At 37.5% G+C, this 25,321-nt stretch overlaps 1 protein-coding gene across 8 annotated transcripts in view; it reads right to left on the minus strand.

Annotated features, from left to right (window-relative positions):
- Positions 1-450: 450 nt before the first annotated feature.
- The window catches only part of TNFRSF19 (TNF receptor superfamily member 19), a 110,821-nt gene continuing 85,950 nt past the window's right edge, over positions 451-25,321 (minus strand). For 7 of the 8 annotated variants that reach the window (XM_054015438.1, XM_054015444.1, XM_054015443.1 and 4 more), the window contains 5 exons: positions 13,270-13,434; positions 12,040-12,165; positions 8,960-9,062; positions 6,185-6,582; positions 451-2,917 (listed from right to left, as the gene is read on the minus strand). In XM_054015438.1, coding sequence (XP_053871413.1) covers positions 6,192-6,582; positions 8,960-9,062; positions 12,040-12,165; positions 13,270-13,434 — 785 coding nt within the window. In that variant the 3' untranslated portion in view covers positions 451-2,917; positions 6,185-6,191. The remainder of the gene's footprint in view (positions 2,918-6,184; positions 6,583-8,959; positions 9,063-12,039; positions 12,166-13,269; positions 13,435-25,321) is intronic. The other variant, XM_054015442.1, reaches the window with a different exon arrangement.

Raw genomic sequence — 25,321 nt, forward strand, 5'->3', positions numbered from 1 at the left:
CACCTGCAAGCTCATGTTCAGTTGGTTATCTAACATGACCTCTAAGTCCTTTTCTGAGTCACTACTTTCCAGAACAGTCCCTAACCCTCATGTAAATGTGTTGGGATTCCCTTAATTATCACAGCCAACTCTATGAAGTATTTGGATTTAATTTTAATCAGATTACACTACAAAAGCAATCTGTTGAGCTCACCAAATGATTCTCTCTCCACTTGGGACCAATACCCAATTTGAAGCATCATGCCTTCAATGGGTGATATCTTCAAGCTTCCACAACTTGGAGAACTAATAATTCATGTACCTCAAAATAATATTGGGCCAGATTATGCCATTTTTTAAAGCAGCACTCTACTAAAAGCAATGGGGAAATCTGTTTAAAAGATTATGGCCTGATATGGTCCATCATTATAGTAATGAGTAATATTCACTGGTTGAAATCAACAAATGAAGAACAATTCATGTAACAGTTTATTCACAAATAGAAAAAGTATTACAAAACAATATACATAAGATTATAATTTACAGATTTTTTTTAAAAAGTCCAATATGTAAAACAGGACTGAAAAACTATATGTTAGGCACACTGTCTAAATGTGTTGGTATTTGTTTTCTATTGGCATATACGTTGCTTGCATATACAATATAAACAAGACCAATTTGGTTAAATTAAGAAAATCTATATACACAATATACATATATATTTAAAGAGACTTATTCGGCAGTGTTTTGGTGGGGGTGTTGGTTTATTTTTGTTTTGATTTTTTTTTTTTTACAATTTGCTGTTAAACTATAGGTCTCTCTATTAGAGGAACTTTGTATATAGCTGCTGGACAAAAGTGATCAAAGTGTAAATTCCAATGGGAAACATACTTACTGGTGAAAGAGTCTGGCAAAGTTTCAGTACCATTTTAAGAGGAATTCCTGATGGCAAACATTTTAATCTCCACACCTATTCTAACAATATTTTGCAATATAATGAAATGCAGTTTGGATTTTTCTCTTTACACAATATATACAAAAACAAATGTATGTTCATGCGGTAAATAGTAGAAAGTAATATTTTGATTTTCTCTTATGTATGAAAGTAACAAAAGGAATTTTGAACCACAGTTTTCTGATCTGAATAAATCTTTAGCAAATTTGTAGATTAACAATTGTACTGCAGGCACAACTGTGTATGTAGTCAGTAAGTCAGTGATCATATAGTAGCATTTACTGTATAAATATTCTTACAAATGATTTCATCAGTAACCCATACGCCATCTTCTGGAACTCTTACTCATGATGAGTAGCTCTTACTCACACAAGTAGTCCCATTGTCTTTTGCCAAAGCATCTTGTTGCTTTGGCATTCAACACTGCATATAATTATTCTTTTGCCAGTCCAAACTTTGCATGACAGTGTAGATACTGATAAATCCACTTGCAGCAAGAGGGAACATTTATGGCAAATCTACAGCATTTTGCTGATTACTTTTATTGTGCCAAGACCACACTCGGTGGTTTACAGTACACTTATAAGAAGAGTTCAAAAATCTCACAGCTCAATCCTGCTGAATGTAGTTCTTAGTTCAGTTCACGGGGACTACTGGTAGTAAGCACAGTACCTGGTTGAAAGTGTGTGCAGTTCAAACCCTAACGTAAGATGCAAAGTATTTCAGGGAGAGGAACAACAGAAGTTACACCAGTAAGATGATATGTTTAACTCAATTTAGTCATGTGCATAACTTGACGGTTCAATTAAGGTATATGTTTAAATAATTATTGTGAACATGCTTTTTGGAAGAAGTGAATTTTTAAAAGATATTAAAATGAGGAGAGGATAGTGGCTTGGATGAAATTTTAAAAATGAACCAGTAGAAGAAAAGGGACTAGGTCACCATGATATGACCCCTGAAACTCATCCACGACTATAGTAATAGTTTAGCTCTCACTTATATGAATACTTTCATGGTATGTTTACTGTAATTTGACAAGACAATTTATTACAAAAAATATTTCAACATCTAAAAAGTATGTGATATAACAAGTCCAATATGCTGACCCTTCCACATATTGAACATACCAAACAACAAATACAAAAAGCCCTATCTATGAGGCTGATTTTTATAAATCTAACTCTAAATTAAGGCAAATCTCCTGGTTTAAAAAGAAGTGTGATGTTTTTAGGGCACTTCAATAACCCATATTATTGTAACATGCTAATTGCTTAGTTCCCAAGAGTAGCTTAATGGCTAAAGTGTAATACATAATAAAAGCGTCATTTTTATCAATAGATGATCATCACATAAATAGAAGTGTTAATTTTTTTTTACTCATTCTCAGAAGAAATTGTGAATTAACATTACATCTAGCCAGGGCAGTTTCCTAATACGTGATTAACTTTGCAAACAGAGTAACTGGCAAACTTCTGTCGCACATCTTCTGTCATTTGTAGCCATATTTAACAGTTCAGTATAAACACACTAATTTAATTCATTTTGTTATATTTACATAATCTTCTTAGGCTTTTCAAGCACCTTTGAGGCACAGAAGGTTGTTGTTTACAAGAGATGCAAAGTACAACAACAACAGATTCGAAGGCCAAAAGGGACCATAGTGATGATCTGGTCTGACCTCCTGTATAACACAAGCCAGAGAACTTCCCCATAATAATTTCTATTGAACTACAGCAATTTTTTTTTAATATCATGAATCCACCTCAGTCTTCTCTCAAGTTGCCCCTTGATGGTTCAGTTACAGCTGCTATGGCTCAGATGCAACTTCCTGAAAGGTCCAAAATGCTGCTAATTTATTTCTGCTGTTTCTGAAATCATGTAACACTGAGGACCAGGCTGTGTTTAATTCACAAGCATTAACAGACAGGCATTAGGGTAGCATTCAGTTCTAGTGCTGGCAGAAAAACTCCTTTTGGCGTCCTAAAAGAACGTGACACAACAGTGGTTACACAAAATCACATAAAAACTGTATGTACTTCTATACAAAATAAAATGTTAAAAACTTATTGCTGGTTTTACAGTCACCTACTGTAAAAACAACAAACAAAACAAATCACTAAAGAAGGCAAGAAACTGACGCGTCCTAAAAACATTCACTTGTAAATTTAACCATACACTCACACAATTCCAAGCTCTGTTAAAAATCACTCTTATCTGAAATGATTTTATTCTAATTATCATTTATTTGCATTGCAATAGTGCCTAGAGACCCAACTAAGATTGGAGCCCCATTTTGCTCAGTGCTCAAACACATGCTAAAAGGCCGTCCCCCCCCAAAGAACATGCAGTGTAAATAGACTAGAATCATAGAATATCAGAGTGGGAAGGGACCTCAGGTTTTTGCCCCCATTGCTCCCCTTGGAAGGCTGTTCCAGAACTTTACTCCTCTGATGGTTAGAAACTGTTATCTAATTTCTAGCCTAAACTTGATGTTCAGTTTATATCCATTTGTTCTTGTGTCTACATTGGTGCTTAACTTAAACAACTCCTCTCCCTCCCTGGTATTTATTCCTCTGATGTATTTATAGAGCTATCGTGTCTCCCCTCAGCCTTTTTTGGGTTAGGCTAAACAAGCCAAGCATTTTTGGACATTGGAAACAATGTTATTCCTAGATATTATTCTTGAAGGGTTGGCACCAGAACTGGACAGTATTCCAGCAGCAGTCACACCTATGCTAAATACATAGGTAAAATAACCTCTCTAGTCATACTCAAGATTCCCCTGTTTATGCATCCCAGGATCACATTAGCTCTTTTCGCCACAGTGTCACAATGGGAGCTCATGTTCAGCTGATTATCCACCATGAAAACCAAATCTTTTTCAGAGTCACTGTTTCCCAGGACAGAGTCCCCCATCCTGTAAGTATGGCCTACTTTCTTTGTTCCTAGATATATAAAATTACATTTAACCATATTAAAATGCATATTGTTTGTTTGCACCCAGTTTACCAAGTGATCCAGATTGCTCTGTATCAGTGACATATCCTCTTCATTATTTACTACTCCCCCAATTTTTGTGTCATCTGCAAATTTGTCACTGATGGTTTTATGTTTTTTCCAGGTCATTGATAAAAATATTCACTAGTGTAGGGTCAAGAACCTATCCTTGCGGGACCCCTCTGGAAACACACCCACTCAATGATGATTCACCATTTACAATTAGATTTTGAGACCTATCAGGTAGCCAGTTTTTAATCCATTTAATGTATGCCATTTTACTTGTATATCATTTTAGTTTTTTAATCAAAATGTTGTGTGGTACCAAGTCAAACATCTCACAGAAGTCTAAATTTATTACATCAACACCATTACTTTTTCAACCAAACTTGTAATGTCATAAAAAAATATATCAAGTCAGTTTGACAGGATCTATTTTCTATAAACCCATTGATTTGCATTAATTACATTAACAAAAAAGGGGGGTAATTGAGTTCTGAATCAGCTGCTCCATTATTCTGCCCAGGATCTATGTCAGGTTGACAGGCTATAATTATCCTGGTCATCCCACTGACCCTTTTTAAACACTGGCACAACATTAGCTTTTCTCCAGTCTTCTGGAACTTCCCCAGTGCTCCCAGATTTATTGAAAATCAACATTAATGGTACAGCAAGCTCCTAAGTCAGCTCTTTCAAAACTCTCAGATGGCAGTTTTCTGGACCTGCTGATTTAAAAATGTCTGACTTTAGTAGCTTCTGTTTAACATCCTTCAGAGATACTCGTGCAATGGAAAGAGTGTTAGCATCATCATATGATGAGACTATGTAATCTGTTTTTTCCACAAACACAGAACAGAAATATTTATTGAACAGTTCTGCCGTTTTTGCATGATTATTGACAATTCTACCATTTCCATCTAGTAATGGACCAATACAGTGGTTTGAGCAATGGCCTGCTAAACCCAGCATTGTGAGTTCAATCCTTGAGGGCATCATTTAGGGATCTGGGGCTAAAATCTGTTTGGGGATTGGTCCTGCTTTGAGCAGGGGGTTGGACTAGATGACCTCCTGAGTTCCCTTCCAATCCTGATATTCTATGAAATCAACCATTGTCAGGATTCTTTTAGTTCCTAATACATTTAAAAAACTCCTTATTGTCCTTAACTCTGCTGGCCAAAGAGTCCTCTTTGTTTCTCTTTGCTTCCCTTACCAATTTTCTATAATTCTGTCCAGCTTCAGTACATGTTTAAAATTATACTTAAATCTAAATTTCTGAGACATAGGCTCTGATTTACAAAAGGTTTAAAAAACAGTTAAACAGACTTTGGCAGGATTTGTTCTGTACATTTCCAAAATATTCACATTCTTGTTAATTCCTAAACCCCTTTTATTTTTCATTCAAGAAACAGAACAAATAAGTGTTCAGATTGAAGGGAAGAGGATTAAAGAGAATCATTTTATAAGTGACATGCAATTTTTAAAAGTAAGAGTAGGATTAGGTACTTTATGCTCCAAATGCCATAAAATTGCTACTTTTCAGATACAGGGCACAAAAGTATTCTAAAAGAAAAATGCCCATCCAGTGGTACTGTGAACTTTTGTGATCCTTACAATGCTCTAGCAGAGACAATGGTTTCTCCCCTCCCTTCATTTTGACCTTGTTTACTCTGTACATAACACAATATTAAAAGATGCAGATTAAATTAAATTGGTTAAACATTTTATTTGTCAACAGGGAGATGTGACTGGCATAAAAAGAAGTTTGATGATCTCTTATATCTTTGTTTCTTCTTTATGCTGTAGTGGCTTCATAGAGAAGAGTTTGTGTAGCCTTTCATACAGATGAACAACGACATGTCTGCAATTCTTATTTCATAAGCAGGGGCTTCCTATGAGTTCCACCATATAATTATTAAACTAGTTTTTGCACTTAAATTTTCACAATACTGAAAACTGTCAGTGGAACTTGTTCATGCTGTATACAAAGGCTCAAACCCTCCATTCTGATTCAAGCTATTGTTACATTGTAGTATGGGGAAAATACCATACTTTTAAAATTCACATAATGCATTTAAATTTTTGAAGATTTTGCAATTATATAATATAAATTACTCCACCAATTCTTCTATTTATATTTGTCTCAATGTGGCTGGAGGACTTATACATTCTTATCTTGGTCTCCCTCAGAATGTACCATTCTAACAACAAACAGGTTTTCTTAATTTTTTTTTTACAGATATTCTATCTTACCTTATTATCAGTCTGTGGGATGATTAACTGTTTCATCACACTCTGACATTGGCAGGTTTTTAGCAGCTGATGAATTCTGAACTAATGAAGCATCCACACATATGCTCTGTTTGGAAAGTTCAGTGGATTCTGCAAAGCTTCCAGCAGACTTAGCTGAAATAAGTACATCACTTAGATCCTGGTCATTATCTGAATCTATATTGGCCGTGTTTTCAGTCTCTGGATTGAAGGAAGTGATATCTCCTCCAGTCAGTTCTGGATAAGATTCACAGAAAGAGATGCTGTCGCAACAAGCAGGGTTTTGCATAAGAGGCCAAGCATCTGAAAGGTCTCCACAGGCAGAGTGTGAAAGAGAACCGAGGAATGCAGGAATCATTTCTCCAACTGAATTTAAAGTCCTGCAAAGAGAAAAGAAACAAGTTTGAAAAAGTTTTCCAAAGACTATGACACTAATAAGTGTTACATTAAGAAAATTAAACATGGGGGAAAGATAGCTCAGTGGTTTGAGCACTGGCCTGCTAAACCCAGGGTTGTGAGTTCAATCCTTGTAGGGACCATTTAGGGATCTGGGGCAAAAATCTGTCCGGTAATTGGTCCTGCTTTGAGCAGGGCATTGGTTTAGATGACCTCCTGAGGTCCCTTCCAACACTGGTATTCCTTGTTATGCCAATACTCTGGAGGTAGCCATGTTCTGCTGGAGGAGAGATCCTCTGGCAGAGGTCTGTTGGCCTACTCCTCAAATCTGAAGACAGCAGGGGCATTGGGAACACTTTGAAAGGTAGAGAGAATGTGCTGATGGTTCCTCACACTCATTTGTACTCCTCAGTAACTGTCTTCTTTAGACTTCTTCATCCCTTAAAACCAGCCTTCAAAATAGTATCTGATATGACTAATAAGAACAGTTTTGCTCTAATTTCTGTTTCTGCATTCAATATACATAATATTAGAGAGCACTGATAGGTTATTTTTATTTTTAGAGGGACTACTTCCATCTTACACAAAGAAAAAGAAATTGGAAGCAGTTTTCAGGTAAGTCACAATCTAGGTCAGGTATTTTGAAGATGACTATTACTGTGGTATCTAAGGGTACGTCTAAACTGAAAACAAAACAAAACATGGCAATGAGTCTCAGGGTATGTCTACACTGTAATTAAAAACCCACAGCTGGCCCATGCCAACTGACTTGGATTAATGGGGCTCAGGCTAAGGGGCAGTTTAATTGCCATTCAGACATTTGGGCTCAGGCTGCAGCCTGAGCTCTGTGACCCTCCCATCTCACAGGGCCTAGAGCCCAGGCTCCAGCCCAAGCCTGAATGCCTATACTGCAATTAAACAGGCCCTTAACCCAAGCCCCACAAGCCCAAGTCAGTTGACACAGGCCAATTGAGGGTTTTTAATTACAGTGTAGACATACTCTCAGAACCCAGGTCAACTGACTCAAGTTTGTGGGACACGCATTACAGGACTGAAAAATGCCGTGTAGACGTTCCTGCTCAGGCAAGGCTGTAGGTTTCAGATCCCAGACTCCAGCTCAAGCAGGAATGTCTACACAGCTTTTATTAGCCCTGTAGCATGAGCTCCGTGAGCCTGAGTCAGCTGACTCTGAGACTCTGTGCCACAATTTTTCTTTTTGCAATGTAGTTGAAGGAAAGAGACTTTTCTGGGAAAAGAAATTGGGGCAAACCCCTACTCTTATGGAAACCACCAAGGGATCTTTCATATCCTGAGAGAGTAGACCGGACTTCTATTTTTAAAGTCTTAACCAAAGACCCCACACAAACTGCATGGAACTCAATTTGTCAGCAATGGAAGGATAAAGGGGCTGAGTCAACCTGGCACTTGAACATGTAGCTGCAGAATGCCTACATGTTTTAAATTTGATGCTTAGACTACTAAGCCATATTGTATCAAGGGCAGCTATTTAAAACCACCTCTAAATTTTTAGTCACATTTGACCACAGGAACAAAACAGCTAAAGGCCAGTTAAAACCTCATATAGAAAACAATTCTGGTTAGAAAATGTTCAGTGTTAAAATCTACTGTTAGGAAATATCAGATGACATCAAAAGCTTTCTATTTTTCCTCACTGTGATTGGATTTGTGATGCATAAATAACTGTACCACTTCTATATTTATATTTGGCCAGATGCAAAGTTGACTAGGAGTAGATGAATAGTTAGTACTATGGGACTCATCAACATTACATTAATCCAGTACTGGGCATTTGTACATAAATGATTAAACAAAATCTCATAGTAATCTCAAAAGAACTAGAACAGATCAGCTAATTCCGAGAGCAATTTAAAGTTTCTGAACCAAAAAAATATAAACTGAGTTCATGGAGATTACAAGCCATACCACTGGCTTCCAGAATTCTGGTTCACTGTAGTAACTATTCCAGGCAAACCAGAGGCCGGAATGAGATTACACAACATCCTGCTGGCCCATTGGGGAATAGAGGGTCACCAAAAGGCTAAAGGCGGATTGGGAGAGGGGAAGAAAATCCATCTGTGGAGGAAATTAGGACGCTCTCCTAGATTTTATTTTACTAGTGTCCAAACTTAAGGCTTGGATCTTGTATAGTTTTTTTTCTGGGTGAAAATGCAGAATTTGTTTCACCATAACATGATTTTTTCATGAATCTGGCAAACAGGATTGCCAACAGTTCAAAGTTTTTCATTAAGCTCCACTGGAACTTGTGTAGCCTGTATAAATATTAATTTGTCTAACGTGCAAAATAGTTAATACTCGATACACTCTAAAAAAAACTGTTACCTTTCATAAAGTGTAGTGTGAGAGTGGAAAGTGCAGCTGTGACTGCTGTGCTCCATGCTGCAGGTCTCGTCACAGCACAGTGATGGAATCAAATGAACTGGGCCTACAGAAGAAAACTTTATTTTAATAGAGGTAAAGCATGTCCTCAATTAATTCACAACAGGGCCATAAGTTTAAAGTCTGTATTCTTGTAAACTTATCATTTTTTCCCAATTTTACATAAATTAATTCATGAAGATGTGAGATGTCATTGTAAAAATGTTCTTCTTTTATTATTCCTTTAAAACCAGTGTTACCCAATCTTTTAAAAGCTGAACCTCCCCTTCAGGAAAACGAAAGAATTTGTGCCCTCTTTCAGTCCCAAGGTGTGTTAGTAAGGGCCTCGACCTACCACTACTTTAGTTCTTCATAATATGATACTTCCTCTCCTTTCTTACATGTTTTAATGAAGAATAAAATAGCTAACAAACGCTGACATTTCAACTGTCATCACTGGCATCTGAGTTAGTGCCTCTTGAAAAGAATGGGCAGTGCTTTCCTCATAGCTATTGTTTTAGGTTTTATTTTGAGGGTTTTCTCCACAACAATAATATTAACAATAACAATAACTGAGAGACTTCGCTTTCATTTAAGAAAAAAATGAGTCTCTGGAGAAAAATTATAGGACTGCCCATGCACTCTCAGCTAATCTTTTGTGCCTATCCTTTGGGAAACTGCACAAAATCATTAAAGACTGTTGCATTGCACAGAATCATAGGACTGGAAGGGACCTCGAGAGGTCATCTAGTCCAGTCCTTGAACTCATGGCAGGACTAAGTATTATCTAGACCATCCCTGACAGGTGTTTGTCCAACCTGCTCTTAAAAATCTTCAGTGATGGAGATTCCACAACCTCCCTAGGCAATTTACTTCAGTGCTTAACCACCCTGACAATTAGGAAGTTTTTCCTAATGTCCAACCTAAACAACCCTCACTGCAATTTAAGCCCATTGCTTCTTGTCGTAGCCTCAGAGGTTAAGAAGAACAATTTTTCTCTATCCTCCTTGTAATAACCTTTTATGTACTTGAAAACTGCTATCATGTCCCCTCTAAGTCTTTTCTTTTCCAGACTAAACAAACCCAATTTTTTCAATTTTCCCTCAGAGGTCATGTTTTCTAGGCCTTTAATCATTTTTTGTTGCTCTTCTCTGGACTTTCTCCAATTTGTCCACATCTTCCCTGAAATGTGGCACCCAGAACTGGACACAATACTTCAGTTGAGGCCTAATCAGCGCAGAGTAGAACAGAAGAATTACTTCTCGTGTCTTGCTTACAGCACTACTGCCAATACATCCCAGAATGATGTTTGCTTTTTTTGCAACTGTGTTACACTGTTGACACATATTTAGCTTGTGATCCACTATGACCCCCAAGATCCCTTTCCATAATACTCCTTCCTAGGCAGTCATTTCCCATTTTGTATCTGTGCAAGTGATTGTTCCTTTCTAAGTGGAGTACTTTGCATTTGTTCTTATTGAATTTCATCCTATTTACTGGAGACCATTTCTCCATTTTGTCCAGATCATTTTGGATTTTAATCCTGTCCTCCAAAGCATGTGCAGTCCCTCTCAGCTTGGTATCATCCACAAACTTTATAAGTGTACTCTCTATTCCATTATCTAATTCATCGATGAAGATATTGAACAGAACCAGACCCAGAACTGATCTCTGCAGGACCCAATTTGATATGCCCTTCCAGCTTGACTGTGAATCACTGATAATTACTCTCTGAGAATGGTTTTCCAACCAGTTATGCACACATCATATGGCAACTCCATTTTAGTTTTTTTTATGAGAAGGTCACATGAGACAGTATCAAAAGCCTTACTAAAGTCAAGATATACCACATCTACCTACCACTTCCCCCCATCCACAAGGCTTGTTACTTCAACATACACACAATGGGCCACAGTTAAGGTTACTCATGCAGTAAAGAGGCAGGGCACTGAACTGCCATGCTGTGAGTAGCAATTTAATATTAGTACAGGCCAGCAATAAATTACTATCCTTCTGAAGCAATCCTTGAACTGTGTGCTCTTTCTTTCTTTCTTTTACACATTCATCCTTGGGCAGAGACCAATGTCTGTAAAATTTCAGTCTAAAATGGAAAGTTTTAGTAAACTCTGAGCCACAAGAAACAGGGGATAAGAGAGGAAATTATTATGCTGACACTATAATGGTAATTACAAATGTACATAGAAAAACAGATCTTTTAGTATGGTGTTAGATGATATAACCTATCAGTACCATGTGATGATTTTAACTGTGTCTATACTGATATTAGTTTACCACATTTGAATAACTTTGAATGTTCAAGCCTCCTAGCGTAGGTTTACACTATAATTAAGATCCCGCAGCTGGCCCATGGGTATTGGGCTAAGGGGCTGTTTAACTGCAATGTAGACATTCAGGCTCATGTGAGATGGGAGGGTCCCAGAGCTCAGTGTGCAGCCCAAAGTCCTGTGAGCCCTAGTCAGCTGGCATGGGCCAGCTGTGGGTGTCTTACTGCAGTGTAGACATATTCTTAATGTAACCTTGGGATTAGGTTCACTGTGAAAATGCTGAAGTTCAGGCTGACTGATCACACACATCAATTTAAATCTCAAAGCCTGAGCTAACAGTACTTTTTAGGAGCAACAGGAAACAAACATGTCTAAACAGACCTGCAGAAGAGTTCTGTGTAAGCTTGAAAGCTTGTTTATTTCACCAACAGAAGTTGGTCCAATAAAAGATATTACCTCACCCACCTTGTCTCTCACATGTCTGAACTGGCAGATTATTTACATGAAGGATCAACTGACCCAAAACAATAAAACAAAACCTACCTCAACAGCTTCTGGAAAATTCTAGGCCTATAATGAGAAGGCCACTTTCTTTTAACACTTACAATCAATCCTAACCTTAAGAAAGACTTATAATGTCCTACTATAACTAGGAAACCAACCAAAGCAACTCAACTGCTAGATGAAAGCTCAGCATTCCATGTGTTCCTGATGTTTAGACTTCTCATTTCCATAAGGCCTTATGGAGACCTAACTTACCACATGTCTGTGATGCAGCTCGTTGACACTGACAACATGTTCTGTGAGCATATTCATTAAGCCGGGGTCTATCAAAACACGACAGTTCAGAACCATTGTAATGAATATCCTGTGATCTCACAGACCCTTTGAGTAAAATTGAAGAGAAAATGTATCAGTATGCTCTATTTGTTTTTGTTCACAATTTTTTATACTTATGGAGTATTTGCACATTATAGTTCACAAAATGTTCACATTTCTAGTTTCATAGATTTTAGACCAGAAGGGCATCTTATGATCATGTGGTCTGATCTCTTGCATAACACAGGCCATTGTATTCTTGCACTGAGCCCAAGAAATTGTGGTTCAACTAGAATCTCTTCTAGAAAGACATCTGATCTTGATTTAAAGACTTCAAGTGATTAAGAATACATCACTTTCCTTAGTAAGATCTTCCAATGGTTAATTACCTCTACTAGTAAAAATGTATGCAGTATTTTCCATTTGAATATTTTTAGCTTCAGCCACTGGATATTTATTTTGTCTTTATTTGCTAGATTACAGAGCCCTCTACTATAAGCAATCTCTACCCAATGTAGTTACTTATGGACCATGGTGAAGTCACCTTTTAAATTTCACTACAGTAAGTTTAACAGATTGAACTCCTTAAAACTCATTATAAGATCAGCCCTCAAATAATTCTGACAGCTCTTCTATGAACCTTCTCCAATTTTTCAATGAGTGGCCTCACCAATACCATATACAGAGGTAATATCTCCCTACTCCTACCTGATATTTCCTCTTTATACATCTAAGAATCATTTAAAGTCATTTTTATCTTAATTAAAGATATTTTTAAAATGAGGGCAAAATATCATGCTTTAAGTTTGCTCTCATTTTAATGTTAATTTTAAGCAATCTGAAAATATGGATGAAATGTTGACAAAATTATTAATTAAAAACATAGCTGATTAAGGCATTTCATTCATCTTGAATATGTCTATAAATATGGATAAATCCTTAGTGACAAACTTGGGATTTTTTCTTCAATAGTATAGTAATATTAGTACTGAAATTTTAAAGCGACAAGTCTCTCATTGTACATTTTGTACTATTTTAAACAGGCTTACATTCACACCATATTGCCAAAGGCTTGACCCTGCAAAGGGATCTGTTGTACTGCACAATCTTGTTACTCTTAAAACAAACAAACAAACAAACAAACAAACAAATAAATAGTTGGAAACTCACAGCTTTGCTTCTTCTCCATAAACTGTCTCTTACAGTAAATAACACAGAGGATGAGAAGAGCTAAGAGCACTGTGGCCAGTGCACTGCATATAACAGCTGCTAGAGCAGTATCCCGAGGACTGGAAGCAGTTGATGGGATCTTCACAAGATTCACTTTGATAGTACCTAAAATATAATTAAGCACATAGGTAAGGCATGCTGTGTGGACAGTTTAGGTATATGGAAAATCCAAGAAATATAACTAGAACAGGCTCTTAGCACAGAAAAAAAAAAAAGGATTTTCCATCTGCTAATGTATCAACAGCAAAGTTGCATAACTAATATTAATATAGCTTATCCTCAGTTATGTTACTTACTCTCAATTTCGCTGCCCGGTGCAGACACTTATAAAATAGCACAATCGGTTAAATGGGCATATAATGAATTGTAGCCGCATACATATAGACACCCTGGTTGTCAGGGAGGATTGAACCAGGACCTTTAGCACCAAAACACAGGCCTTTGCTACTTGAGCTACAGGAAAATTTGTCTAGCTTTGAGAAAGTAGCTAATTGTATAGTTAAAGGGACCACCCACTAGCAGGAGTTACAGTCACACAGTAAGCCATTTTTTTCATGCTCCCCTGTTAAGGAATCTTGTTGTCAGTTAGAGGTCCACAGGAATTCAAGTCCATTAGAAGCATCATTTTGTCCTAAACTTGGTTGCATATACACACAGACACCAAGGCTGTCAGAAGGATCAAACTCCGGATTTTCAACTGTGATGGGACTTTATGTACACATAGTGATGGTTTGTTATACACAGATGACAACTCTTACAGCCACCATACAGCCACAATTTCTGCCATCCTTTTGGTTTGGGGGAAAATGACTATTTTTACATGGCAAAGAAAATAGGAGTTGACTAGTGTCAAAGAGGTCCAATTGCAGTTATGGGAGGTATCTTATATATTGAGGATGTGCCAATTACTGTTTTCATTTTTCATTAAATGCTTTCTTATAACTGCTTAAAAGAGCTTTCTTACAGTGGCTCAGTTCAGATCAGCTTATCAGTTTCAGTGCACACTGGAATCTACATTAATTCCATAAACTTTCATGAGGAAAAAAACAGACCTTTGAGCTTTTATCTGACTGCAAGTTTTTAAAAAGCCCAACAAACCACATTTTATTAACTTATGAAAACATGTAGAATATGCCTAGTCCTGAAAACATCCTTGGTTAAAACTGAAAGACTATAATTTCCTGAGAAATGATCCATAGTAATAATTTTCAGTTGGGAGATCAAGGCCTGCCAGAATACGATAAAATCACTAATCAAGTCTTACATGTAATAGGTTGTTATCCTAAGTTTGCAACATGATAATAAGAGAGAACAGGATCCTTAGATTGTTTGAACTATCAAAGCATATTACTTTTAAAATACATTTTTCTAGACCAAGGCCTGATCTACACTTAAAAGTTAGGTCAACATAGCTCTGGTATTCAGGGGTGTGAGTTTTTCATAGCCCTGAGCACCATAGTTATGCCAATCTAACCCTCAGGAGTAAATATGGCTAGTTCAATGGAAATTGCTTCTGCCAACCAAGCTACTGCTGCTTAAGAAGGTGGATTATCTACCCCTTCCATCACTGTAGGAAGCATCTACACGGCATATCAATGTAGCACCTGTAGTGTAGACATGGCCTGAGTATAGTATTTCCAATGTACACATCAGTAGGGTTTCTGGACACCAAGTATTTAAAAAAAAAAATCCCAGACCCTCTTAGACCAGTCATATTAACAATTGTATTGGCCACAAAACAAATTGGTATTACTATTAAATATTATGTTCATTCTGACCAACTGCAAATCTGCAGAGAACATGCTTTTTGACTAAGAAAGCACTGACCTCTAGGCAAATGGTTAATCGCAAGTTTTAAAAATTCCTTAAGGAGTGATCATTTCCTTGGGGCTTCAGGAGACTTGTAGCGAGTGCTATGTCAGGGAAGGAGAGGGGATTTGGCCAGAGTGAAGAGGGGATCAGCTCAGGTGTCCTGGAACAGAGGTAAGGCTTTTAGTGGAGGATTAGCTATTGAAAGTCTGGAAATTAATTGTTTTCATATAATTACAACATTCTAGTAGGCCTTGAGGTTGCATTAGGAGCTGCAAGTATGAATCTGTGTACTCATGCAAAGTCTCACTATAATCAGTGGGGCTCTGCAGAGGAACAGGGTCCATGCTAGGGGATCCCTATGCAAGCTAGGGTATAAGATAAAATGTGGGTCTTTCTTGTACCATTGTGTCTTGCCAAAAGATAATTTTTTTTTTTAAAAGTGATGTCTCAAAACTCATGTCTATGAAGATGTTAAAGGAATACTACTCCATGAATTTTCCATGCTTACTGATTGTATATGTTGAAACTTTTTCCTTGTACTGAAATCACATTATTTTTTATTATTATGGCACATGGTCTACCTATTGTTTAGATTTCAGATGATGGGATAAAGGCATTTCCCTTCATTAGTTTAGAGCAGGGTTACAGAATGTTAGGAACCATTAGGATAATAAGACAGAAAATATCATAATACCACTATATAAATCCATGGTACACCCACACCTTGAATACTGTGTACAAAAATGATATATTAGAAATGGAAAAGGTACAGAGAAGGGCAACAAAAATGATTACGGGTATGGAACAGCTTTCATATGAGGAGAGATTAAAAAGATAGGGACTATTCATCATGGAAAAGAGATGACTAAGTGGGGATATGATAAAATCATGAACGGTGTGGAGAAAGTGAATTAGGAAGTGTTATTTAGCCTTTCACATGACACAGGAACCAGGGGTCACCCAATGAAATTAATAGGCAGCAGGTTTAAAACAAAAGGAAGTACTTCTTCACACAACATACAGTTAATCTGTGGAATTCATTGCTGGGGAATGTTGTGAAGACCAAAACTATACCTGTATTCCATAAAGAATTAGATAAATTCATGGAGAACAAGTCCATCAATGTCTATTAGCTAAGATGGTCAAGGATGTGACCCTATCCTCTGATTGCTTTGTTCTGTTCATTCCCTCTGAAGCATCTAGCATTGGCCACTGTCAGAAGACAGGATACTGGGCTACATGGACCATTGGTCTGACCCAATATGGCCATTCTTATGTACTTACACTCTTATTTGAGACCCACAAACTTATTGGCCCAGATTAAGTGAACCACTGAAGCATGTGATTACCTTTAAGTTTGTGCTTAAGTTATAGGACTTAAGTACATGCTTAAATGTTTTCTGGGATAGAGATGAATTTAATCACATGCTTAAAATTAAGCACATACTTAAGTGCTTTGCTGAACTGGTGCCAATATGCTGTTAAAAAACAATAACCGGGGGAGGGGGAGGGAAGACCCTACAGTGAGATTCTGGAAAGAACACAATGTTGTACATTGTTAAAAATAAACTTTAAAAAGGCACTTTATTTCAGAAAAAAAATATTGCATTTAGTTTTCAAACTCTGAGTTCCAGTATATTCTAGGACAGGGATCAGCAACCTTTGGCACGCGGCTTGCCAGGGTAAGCCCCCTGGCGGGCCGGGCTGGTTTGTTTACATGCTGCGTCCACAGGTTTGGCTGATCGCGGCTCCTACTGGCCGTGGTTTGCCGCTCCAGGCCAATGGGGGCTGCGGGAAGCAGTGTGGGCCGAGGGATGTCAGCACCAAGGGTACTAAGTTTCAGAATTCTATGCAATGTATTCCATTAGTCAGATACATATTGAGTCAAATCATTGTTAACTAGTAGGAATTGTATTGATTAAAACAATGTTAATTATGGCTTCATTTAGAGCAAAATGGCACAGTGCGTGATGTGCTACATCTTAATGTTTAGGTTAAAACCCTGCATAGACTAGAGATAAAAATGAATTCAAATATCTTAGCCCACATATTAGAATAATAAGGGTGTTGCTGATCAAGACAGAAACATTAGCATGACTATAAATAGAAGTTTCCACTTTAGCTGTCCATTCTATATTTGGTTCAAATGAGTGCTAATAACTTTAGTTTGAAAAGAATTCAATTTGCAAATGTTTAAAACATGAGTATGCTCATTTAAAAGGAGAACAAACAAAACAAACAACACCCCTCCAAGCTCTCCTGCCCTACTCTCCACCATACAGAAAAAACACAAAATTGATAAGACATTACAAGTACAATAAAGAGATAACATCTTTGGAAAAAAGAAATAATCCTGATCATATTTCTGAATCTTCCCACAAATAAAAGATTGACTGCTTTCTCCTGATTTTTGAGTAAGAGGTAAGAAACGTTATTAAACATGACCAGAGACTGTGGTAAACACTGGAAAGACTGTCTCCTAACATCTGCAAAAGGACAGCCATTTGCGTGCATGGACTAGATCCAAAAGTTCATCATGTCAAACCACATTTTTCAAATATGCTCCAACTGCTGACTTTGAAGCATTTTGTTTCCAAGTTGGTGCCCCACACAGTTTTTCAAAGAAATGTACCAAGAACCCTTGGGGGTGGAGAGTGGAAATACAATTATACACATATTGATCATTTGTTGAGAAATCTTGCAATACTTGTTTATAAATAGAAAGCTTTAGAACTTAATTTCTTCTTTTTCAAGCCCACTTCTACCACAATACATATTTTTAAATGACTCCAATTGTTGACAGAGTCAGTGTACTGATAGGAAACAGCATCTTCTGGGGTGCCATTTGAATATTAAAATATTTTTTTAAAAGGCTTTATATACTTAACCCTACCTAAACTGAAATAGGACACAAAAATATGCCTTTCCACATGTAAATCTGGAACATCCAGAAAAATCCAGTGGCAAAGAGAATATATAATTGTTAATGTGGGTATAATGTTGGCAGCAATGACTTGTTTGGGATTTTTTGTTTCTAGGAGCTCATTTTGCATCTTCTGAGGACGTTTACTGCCCATCTATTTTTTTCAAGGATCACCATATTTCCTTCATTTTGTTGCAGGGCTGCCATCCCTTGAATCAAAGTCATGTCATGTTTGCACAAGGACTTGGCAGGATGCCATGCAGAGCAGAACAAGTTATTTTTTTGACTTCATATTTGGGTTTGATTTGTACTTTGGGCCAAATTCTTTTCCCGAAATTTTTTTATGAACAAGGATTGAATATTTTGGGATGGTTTTCTGTTCAGATCCAAATATGAACAATAGCCTTAAAGCTTATGTAAATCCTTTCCAAAATGTATTTAAGGTATCCAATAACTTCTTCCTTTGAAAAGCTTGCGAATCTTACTCTATTTCTTGTACTCTGATATTAGGAAATTTATGTTTACTAGTGTTTAGTTTAACTATTTAAAATATTGACTGTATTAGAATAGGTTGAATATTAACCATTTAAAATTTGGCTGCAGCCAAGATAGAAATCAGAGGATCACACTCCACACTCAAATTTCAGAATATTCACCTTTTCCTTGAATTCTCTATTTCATAGTAGGATAACAGATTCAGATCCTGTACTTCAAAGTTCTAATTTCATAGAGGTCTGTATGCCCATATATATTTCTACAATGCATGCTTGTATTATCATGTGTGTGCAGACTAATAAGATTCAAAGTTCTTACAAAACTATAGATTGAAAAGCCTTCAGAAATCACAAATATTTATTTTGGTTGATAAAAATGTACACATTTGTTACGGTTTTAATTAGAAAAGATTTTTCTGCAAAAACAAAAGGATACAGTATAAGCTAACTAGAACTGTACATGATGGATGGGCCTGATTCTGTATTCCTTACTTGAGTAATCCTCATACAAAATCAAGAGGGTTGCTTGCATCAGAGGGCTAGATTGGCAACTTGATGTGCCAGCCCTTTCCTGACACAGCTATTTCCTCCTTTGTACTGGCTCAACTGTACTGGCTGGCATATGGAAGGGAGGGATGGAACCAAAGCTTGCATGGACACATAGGATGGCTCATGAATGAGCCCAGAAAGATTACTCATAAGAGTTGCAAAACTGCAGCTCAACATTGTTACTGCAAAGAGTTGCAACAATTAGATTATTAACTATCACTAATGTTCTATGCAGTACTCATCATGCAAAGAGGCAAACATACTTTGAAAAGGGACCTGTGCTTTTATTGTATTGCTTTAAACATTTTTTGCAACCACTGAAGATAGTAAAGGTGTTGTTTAGTTTCCTCACTTCTGTCTATTAACAGGATATTTGCTTTAATACACTTCACTTTCTTGAAAGTAATGGTTTACTCTTAATTTTTGTCCACTCTCCATCTAGATAGCTTTGTACAACAGCTATTTTATTGTATCTATAAATATGACTGATGAATCTGAATGTCAGCTGTAGCTATGGCCTTTTGCCTCCCCAGATTTTTTTTGTCTTTATTGACTCAGATCAAAATGAAACTCTTGTGGTGTTCAAATAATTTAGCTCCTACAGAAAGCTGGAATTTCCCTGCCAAAACATTCCATCGCTGATAATTGGATTCAGTACAATTATTGAGCAAACAGGTCCTCCCTCTTCTTGGGCAGCATCTGAATTAAGATTTCTTTCCATGCTAGCTGAAATTCTCCAGATAGGCAAAACTAGATTATTTGTAAGATTAGACTAATTAAAAAAGAATGATCAAAATAAACCTGTACGAGGCATTTAATTTTTTAAGACAAAAGTTAGACAGTGTGAGGAACGATCACATGAAAATTCAAGAGATAGATCAGTTACTTCTGAGTTAAGAGAATAAAGCAAATATAGGATACATGAATCCAGCAAGTTTCAGATTTATCTTCACATGAATTTGAATGTAAGAATAAACACAAACACATAAAATGACTGCTACCATATAACACGTCCCTATTGATCTCAGACATGCATGTACCTGTTCCTCCTTTGGTTGCCAAATTTTTACTTTTTATCTTGTGGATTCAGAGGCCTGAGAGCTGATGAATCTAAGGAAGAATAGTAAAAGGCCAATATGGCTCTACCAGGAACTTTTTAATGGCCTGAAAATCAATAAGGAATTATTAAAAAAGTTGAAACGTAGACAAATTGCTAAGGAGGATGTCATAAATATAAAGGGAAGGGTAACCACCTTTCTGTATACAGTATTATAAAATCCCACCTGGCCAGAGGCACAAAATCCTTTTACCTGTAAAGGGTTAAGAAGCTCAGGTAGTTAGCTGGCACCTGACCAAAAGGACCAATAAGGGGACAAGATACTTTCAAATCTGGGGAGGGGAAAAGGCTTTGTTATGTCTGTTCTGTGTGCTTGCCGGAGACAGATCAAGAAAGCAAGCAATCCAACTCCATTAGTATTAGTAAGTACTAGCGAAGGAATGCATTAGCTTACTTTTATTTTGGCTTGTGATTTCCTTTGTCTAAGAGGGTGGTTTATACCTGGTTTGGTAACTTTAAAGTTTTGCCTAGAGGGAAGATCCTCTGTGTTCTTGAGTCTTTTGTTATTCTGTAAAGTACTTACCATCCCGATTTTACAGAGGTAATTCTTTTACCTTTTCTTTAATTAAAATTCTTCTTTTAAGAACCTGATTGATTTTTCATTGTTTTAAGATCCAAGGGTTTGGGTCTATGTTCATCTGTACCAATTAGTGAGGATATTATTCTCAAGCCTGCCCAGGAAAAGGGGTGTAGGAGCTTGGGGGGATATTTGGGGAAGGTAGGGCTCCAAGTGACCCTCCCTAAATGTTTGTTTAAATCACTTGGTGGTGGCAGCGTTACCTAATCCAAGGTACAAGGAAGGATTTGTGCCTTGGGAAGTTTTTAACCTAAACTGGTAGAAATAAGCTTAGGGGGTCTTCATGCAGGTCCCCACGTCTGTACCCTAAAATTCAGAGTGGGGAGGGAACCCTGACAGAGGAGTACAAAATAATAGCACAAACATATAGAAACAAAATCAGAAAGCCTAAAGCACAAAGTGAGTTTCATTTAGCAAGGGACATCAAAAGCAATAAGAATAGGTTCTTTAAATACATTAGGAGCAAGAGAAAGATGAAGGAAAGTATAGGTCCTCTACTTAGTGGGGAAGGAGAGCTAATAACTGATTACATCAAGAAAGCAGAGGTGTTTAATGCCTATTTTGCTTCAATCTTCAATAATAAGGTTAATGGTGACCAGATACTCAACACAATATTACTGTAATCAAGGAGCAATCACAGAACCATTAACAATTAGCTTTGAGAACTCGTGGAGGATGGGTGAAGACCCAGAAGACTGAAGGGCAAACACTGAACCTATCTTTAAAAATGAGAACAAAGAGGACTCAGGGAATTGTAGACCAGTCAGAGTAACTTCAATACCTGGAAAGAACAAATTATTAAAAAAAAAAAAAAAAACCAAAAACCCAACCCCCCTCCCCAATTTGTAAGGATCTGGAGGATAATAGAGTTTTAAGGAATAGCCAGCATGGATTTGTCAAGAACAAATGATGCCAAATCAATCTGATTTCTTTCTTTGCAGGGTTACTGCACAAGTGGATAGGGAGGAGGCAGTATATGTGATAAATCTTGATTTTAGTAAGCCTTTGAAACAGTCCCACATGACATTCTTATAAGCAAACTAGAGAAATATGGTGTAGATGAAATAACTATAAAGTGGGGCATAATTGGTTGAGCGACTGTATTCAATGAGTAGTTCTCAATGGTTTGCTGTCAAACTGGGAGGGAATTATCTAGCAAGGTCCCACAGGGATCAATCCTGGGTCTGATACTATTCAATATTTTCATTAATGATTTGGATAATGGAGTGGAGAGTAGGCTTATAAAATCTGCAGGTGACACCAAGCTGGTAGGGGTTGCAAGCACTTTGGAAGACACAATTAAAATTCAAAGCAACCTTGACAAATTGGAGAATTGGTCTGAAATCAAATGCACAACTTCAAAATGGAGAATAAATGGCTAGGTGGTAGTATTGCTGAAAAGGATTTGGGGATTATAGTGGATAATAAATTGAATGAGAGTCAACAATGTTATGCAGCTGTGAAAAGGCTGATATTATTCTGGGGTTTATTAAGAAGAGTGTAGTATATAAGACATGGGAGGTAATTATCTCGCAGTACTCGGCACTGGTGAGGCCTGACCTGGAATACTGTGTCCAATTTTGAGCACCACACTTTAGGAAAGATGTAGACAATTGGAGAGAGTCCAGAGGAGACCAACAAAAGTGATAAAAAGGTTCATAAAGCCTGACGTATGAAGAAAGGTTTAAAACTGGGCATGTTTAATCTTGAGAAAAGAAGACTGAAGGGAAACCTGATAACAGTGTTCAAATAAGTTAATGGCTCTTATAAAGAAGAGGTGATCAATTGTTCTCCATGTCCATTGAAGGTAGGACAAGCAGTAATGTGCAGTAAAAGAGATTTAGGTTAGATATTACAAAAAACTAACTAAATATAAGGGTATTTAAGCTCTGGAGTAGGATTCCAAAGGAGGCTGTGGAATCCCCATAATAGGAGGTTATTAAAAGCAGGTTGGACAAACACCTGCCAGGGATGGTATAGATTTGTTTGGTCCTGCACAGCACAGGGGGCTGGACTTGATATTACTTCTCAAGGTCTCTTCCAGGCCTATATTTCTATGGGCTGGTCCACACTAAGCCCCCAGTTGGAACTAAGATACGCAACTTCAGCTACGTGAATACCATAGCTGAAGTCGAAGTATCTTAGTTCGAACTTAAAGGTACTTACCGCAGGTCCAATCTTCAGGACACAAAATAGGGCTCACCTGTTTATGCAAGCTTACTCATGGTATTGACTACTAAAGAAAGAGCTCTGCTTTTATTATATATTCTTTACAGTAAGAAGCTAATAACGCAAACAGTTTAAGCTTAATATACATAATCAGAATATCATATCAATAGAGATTAAAAAACTAAGTAATCCACACAACAGTCCACTAAAGTAGTTAAGCATTATCTTCACTTTACAGCTCAAGAAACTGAGGCAGAGAAGTGAAGTGACTAACCCTATACCAGACAGTGAATCAGCGTCAGAGCTGACATTTGAAATCAGTATTTTCTGGCTCCCTATTTGTCACATTAATACCTATCCCTTTTTGTCCCTTTCTACTTTACACCATGTTAGCAATATTGGGACTCTGACTGCCAATGGCATTTTAAACAGCAAGTCTAGCAGAAACATAGACTGATTCATTGTTGTTCCACCTCTTGTGCAGTCACCAGCGCAGTCACCAATACCATATTGATTGGCATAATTCTGCATTCAGTTTGCAGTGGTATAAATGATGATAAATTGGACCTACTGTGCTTAAAAAGCCAGTTGCAGCTGTCAACCCAACCGGGCTGAGACTGCCCATATTACTAATACAGGTGGAGATGAACTGATATTATCAATGGTTGAAAATGTTTCATAGATTCATAGATTCTAGGACTGGAAGGGACCTCGAGAGGTCATCGAGTCCAGTCCCCTGCCCTCATGGCAGGACCAAATACTGTCTAGACCATCCCTGATAGACATTTATCTAACCTACTCTTAAATATCTCCAGAGATGGAGATTCCACAACCTCCCTAGGCAATTTATTCCAGTGTTTAACCACCCTGACAGTTAGGAACTTTTTCCTAATGTGCAACCTAGACCTCCCTTGCTGCAGTTTAAGCCCATTGCTTCTTGTTCTATCCTTAGAGGCTAAGGTGAACAAGTTTTCTCTCTCCTCCTTATGACACCCTTTTAGATACCTGAAAACTGCTATCATGTCCCCTCTCAGTCTTCTCTTTTCCAAACTAAACAAACCCAATTCTTTCAGCCTTCCTTCATAGGTCATGTTCTCAAGACCTTTAATCATTCTTGTTGCTCTTCTCTGGACCCTTTCCAATTTATCCACATCTTTCTTGAAATGCGGTGCCCAGAACTGGACACAATACTCCAGGTGAGGCCTAACCAGAGCAGAGTAGAGCGGAAGAATGACTTCTCGTGTCTTGCTCACAACACACCTGTTAATACATCCCAGAATCACATTTGCTTTTTTTTGCAACAGCATCACACTGTTGACCCATATTTAGCTTGTGGTCCACTATAACTCCTAGATCCCTTTCTGCCATACTCCTTCCTAGACAATCTCTTCCCATTCTGTATGTGTGAAACTGATTTTTTCTTCCTAAGTGGAGCACTTTGCATTTGTCTTTGTTAAACTTCATCCTGTGTAACTCAGACCATTTCTCCAATTTGTCCAGATCATTTTGAATTATGACCCTGTCCTCCAAAGCACTTGCAATCCCTCCCAGTTTGGTATCATCCGCAAACTTAATAAGCGTACTTTCTATGCCAATAACTAAGTCGTTATGAAGATATTGAACAGAGCCGGTCCCAAAACAGACCCCTGCGGAACCCCACTCGTTATGCCTTTCCAGCAGGATTGGGAACCATTAATAACAACTCTCTGAGTACGGTTATCCAGCCAGTTATGCACCCACCTTATAGTAGCCCCATCTAAATTGTATTTGCCTAGTTTATCGATAAGAATATCATGCGAGACCGTATCAAATGTCTTACTAAAGTCTAGGTATACCACATCCACAGCTTCTCCCTTATCCGCAAGACTCGTTATCCTATCAAAGAAAGCTATCAGATTGGTTTGACACGATTTGTTCTTTACAAATCCATGCTGGCTGTTCCCTATCACCTTACCACCTTCCAAGTGTTTGCAGATGATTTCCTTAACTACTTGCTCCATTATCTTCCCTGGCACAGAAGTTAAACTAACTGGGCTGTAGTTTCCTGGGTTGTTTTTATTTCCCTTTTTATAGATGGGCACTATATTTGCCCTTTTCCAGTCTTCTGGAATCTCTCCCGTCTCCCATGATTTTCCAAAGATAATAGCTAGAGGCTCAGATACCTCCTGTATTAGCTCCTTGAGTATTCTAGATGCATTTCATCAGGCCCTGGTGACTTGCCGGCATCTAACCTTCTAAGTGATTTTTAACTTGTTCTTTTTTTATTTTATCTGCTAAACCTACCCCTTATCTGCTAAACCTACCCCTTAATTTCCTTAATTTCCTTATTGTAAATGAGGCCTTTATATGTG

The sequence above is a fragment of the Malaclemys terrapin genome, chromosome 1 (assembly GCF_027887155.1).
Source record: "Malaclemys terrapin pileata isolate rMalTer1 chromosome 1, rMalTer1.hap1, whole genome shotgun sequence".
Lineage (NCBI taxonomy): Eukaryota > Metazoa > Chordata > Testudines > Emydidae > Malaclemys > Malaclemys terrapin.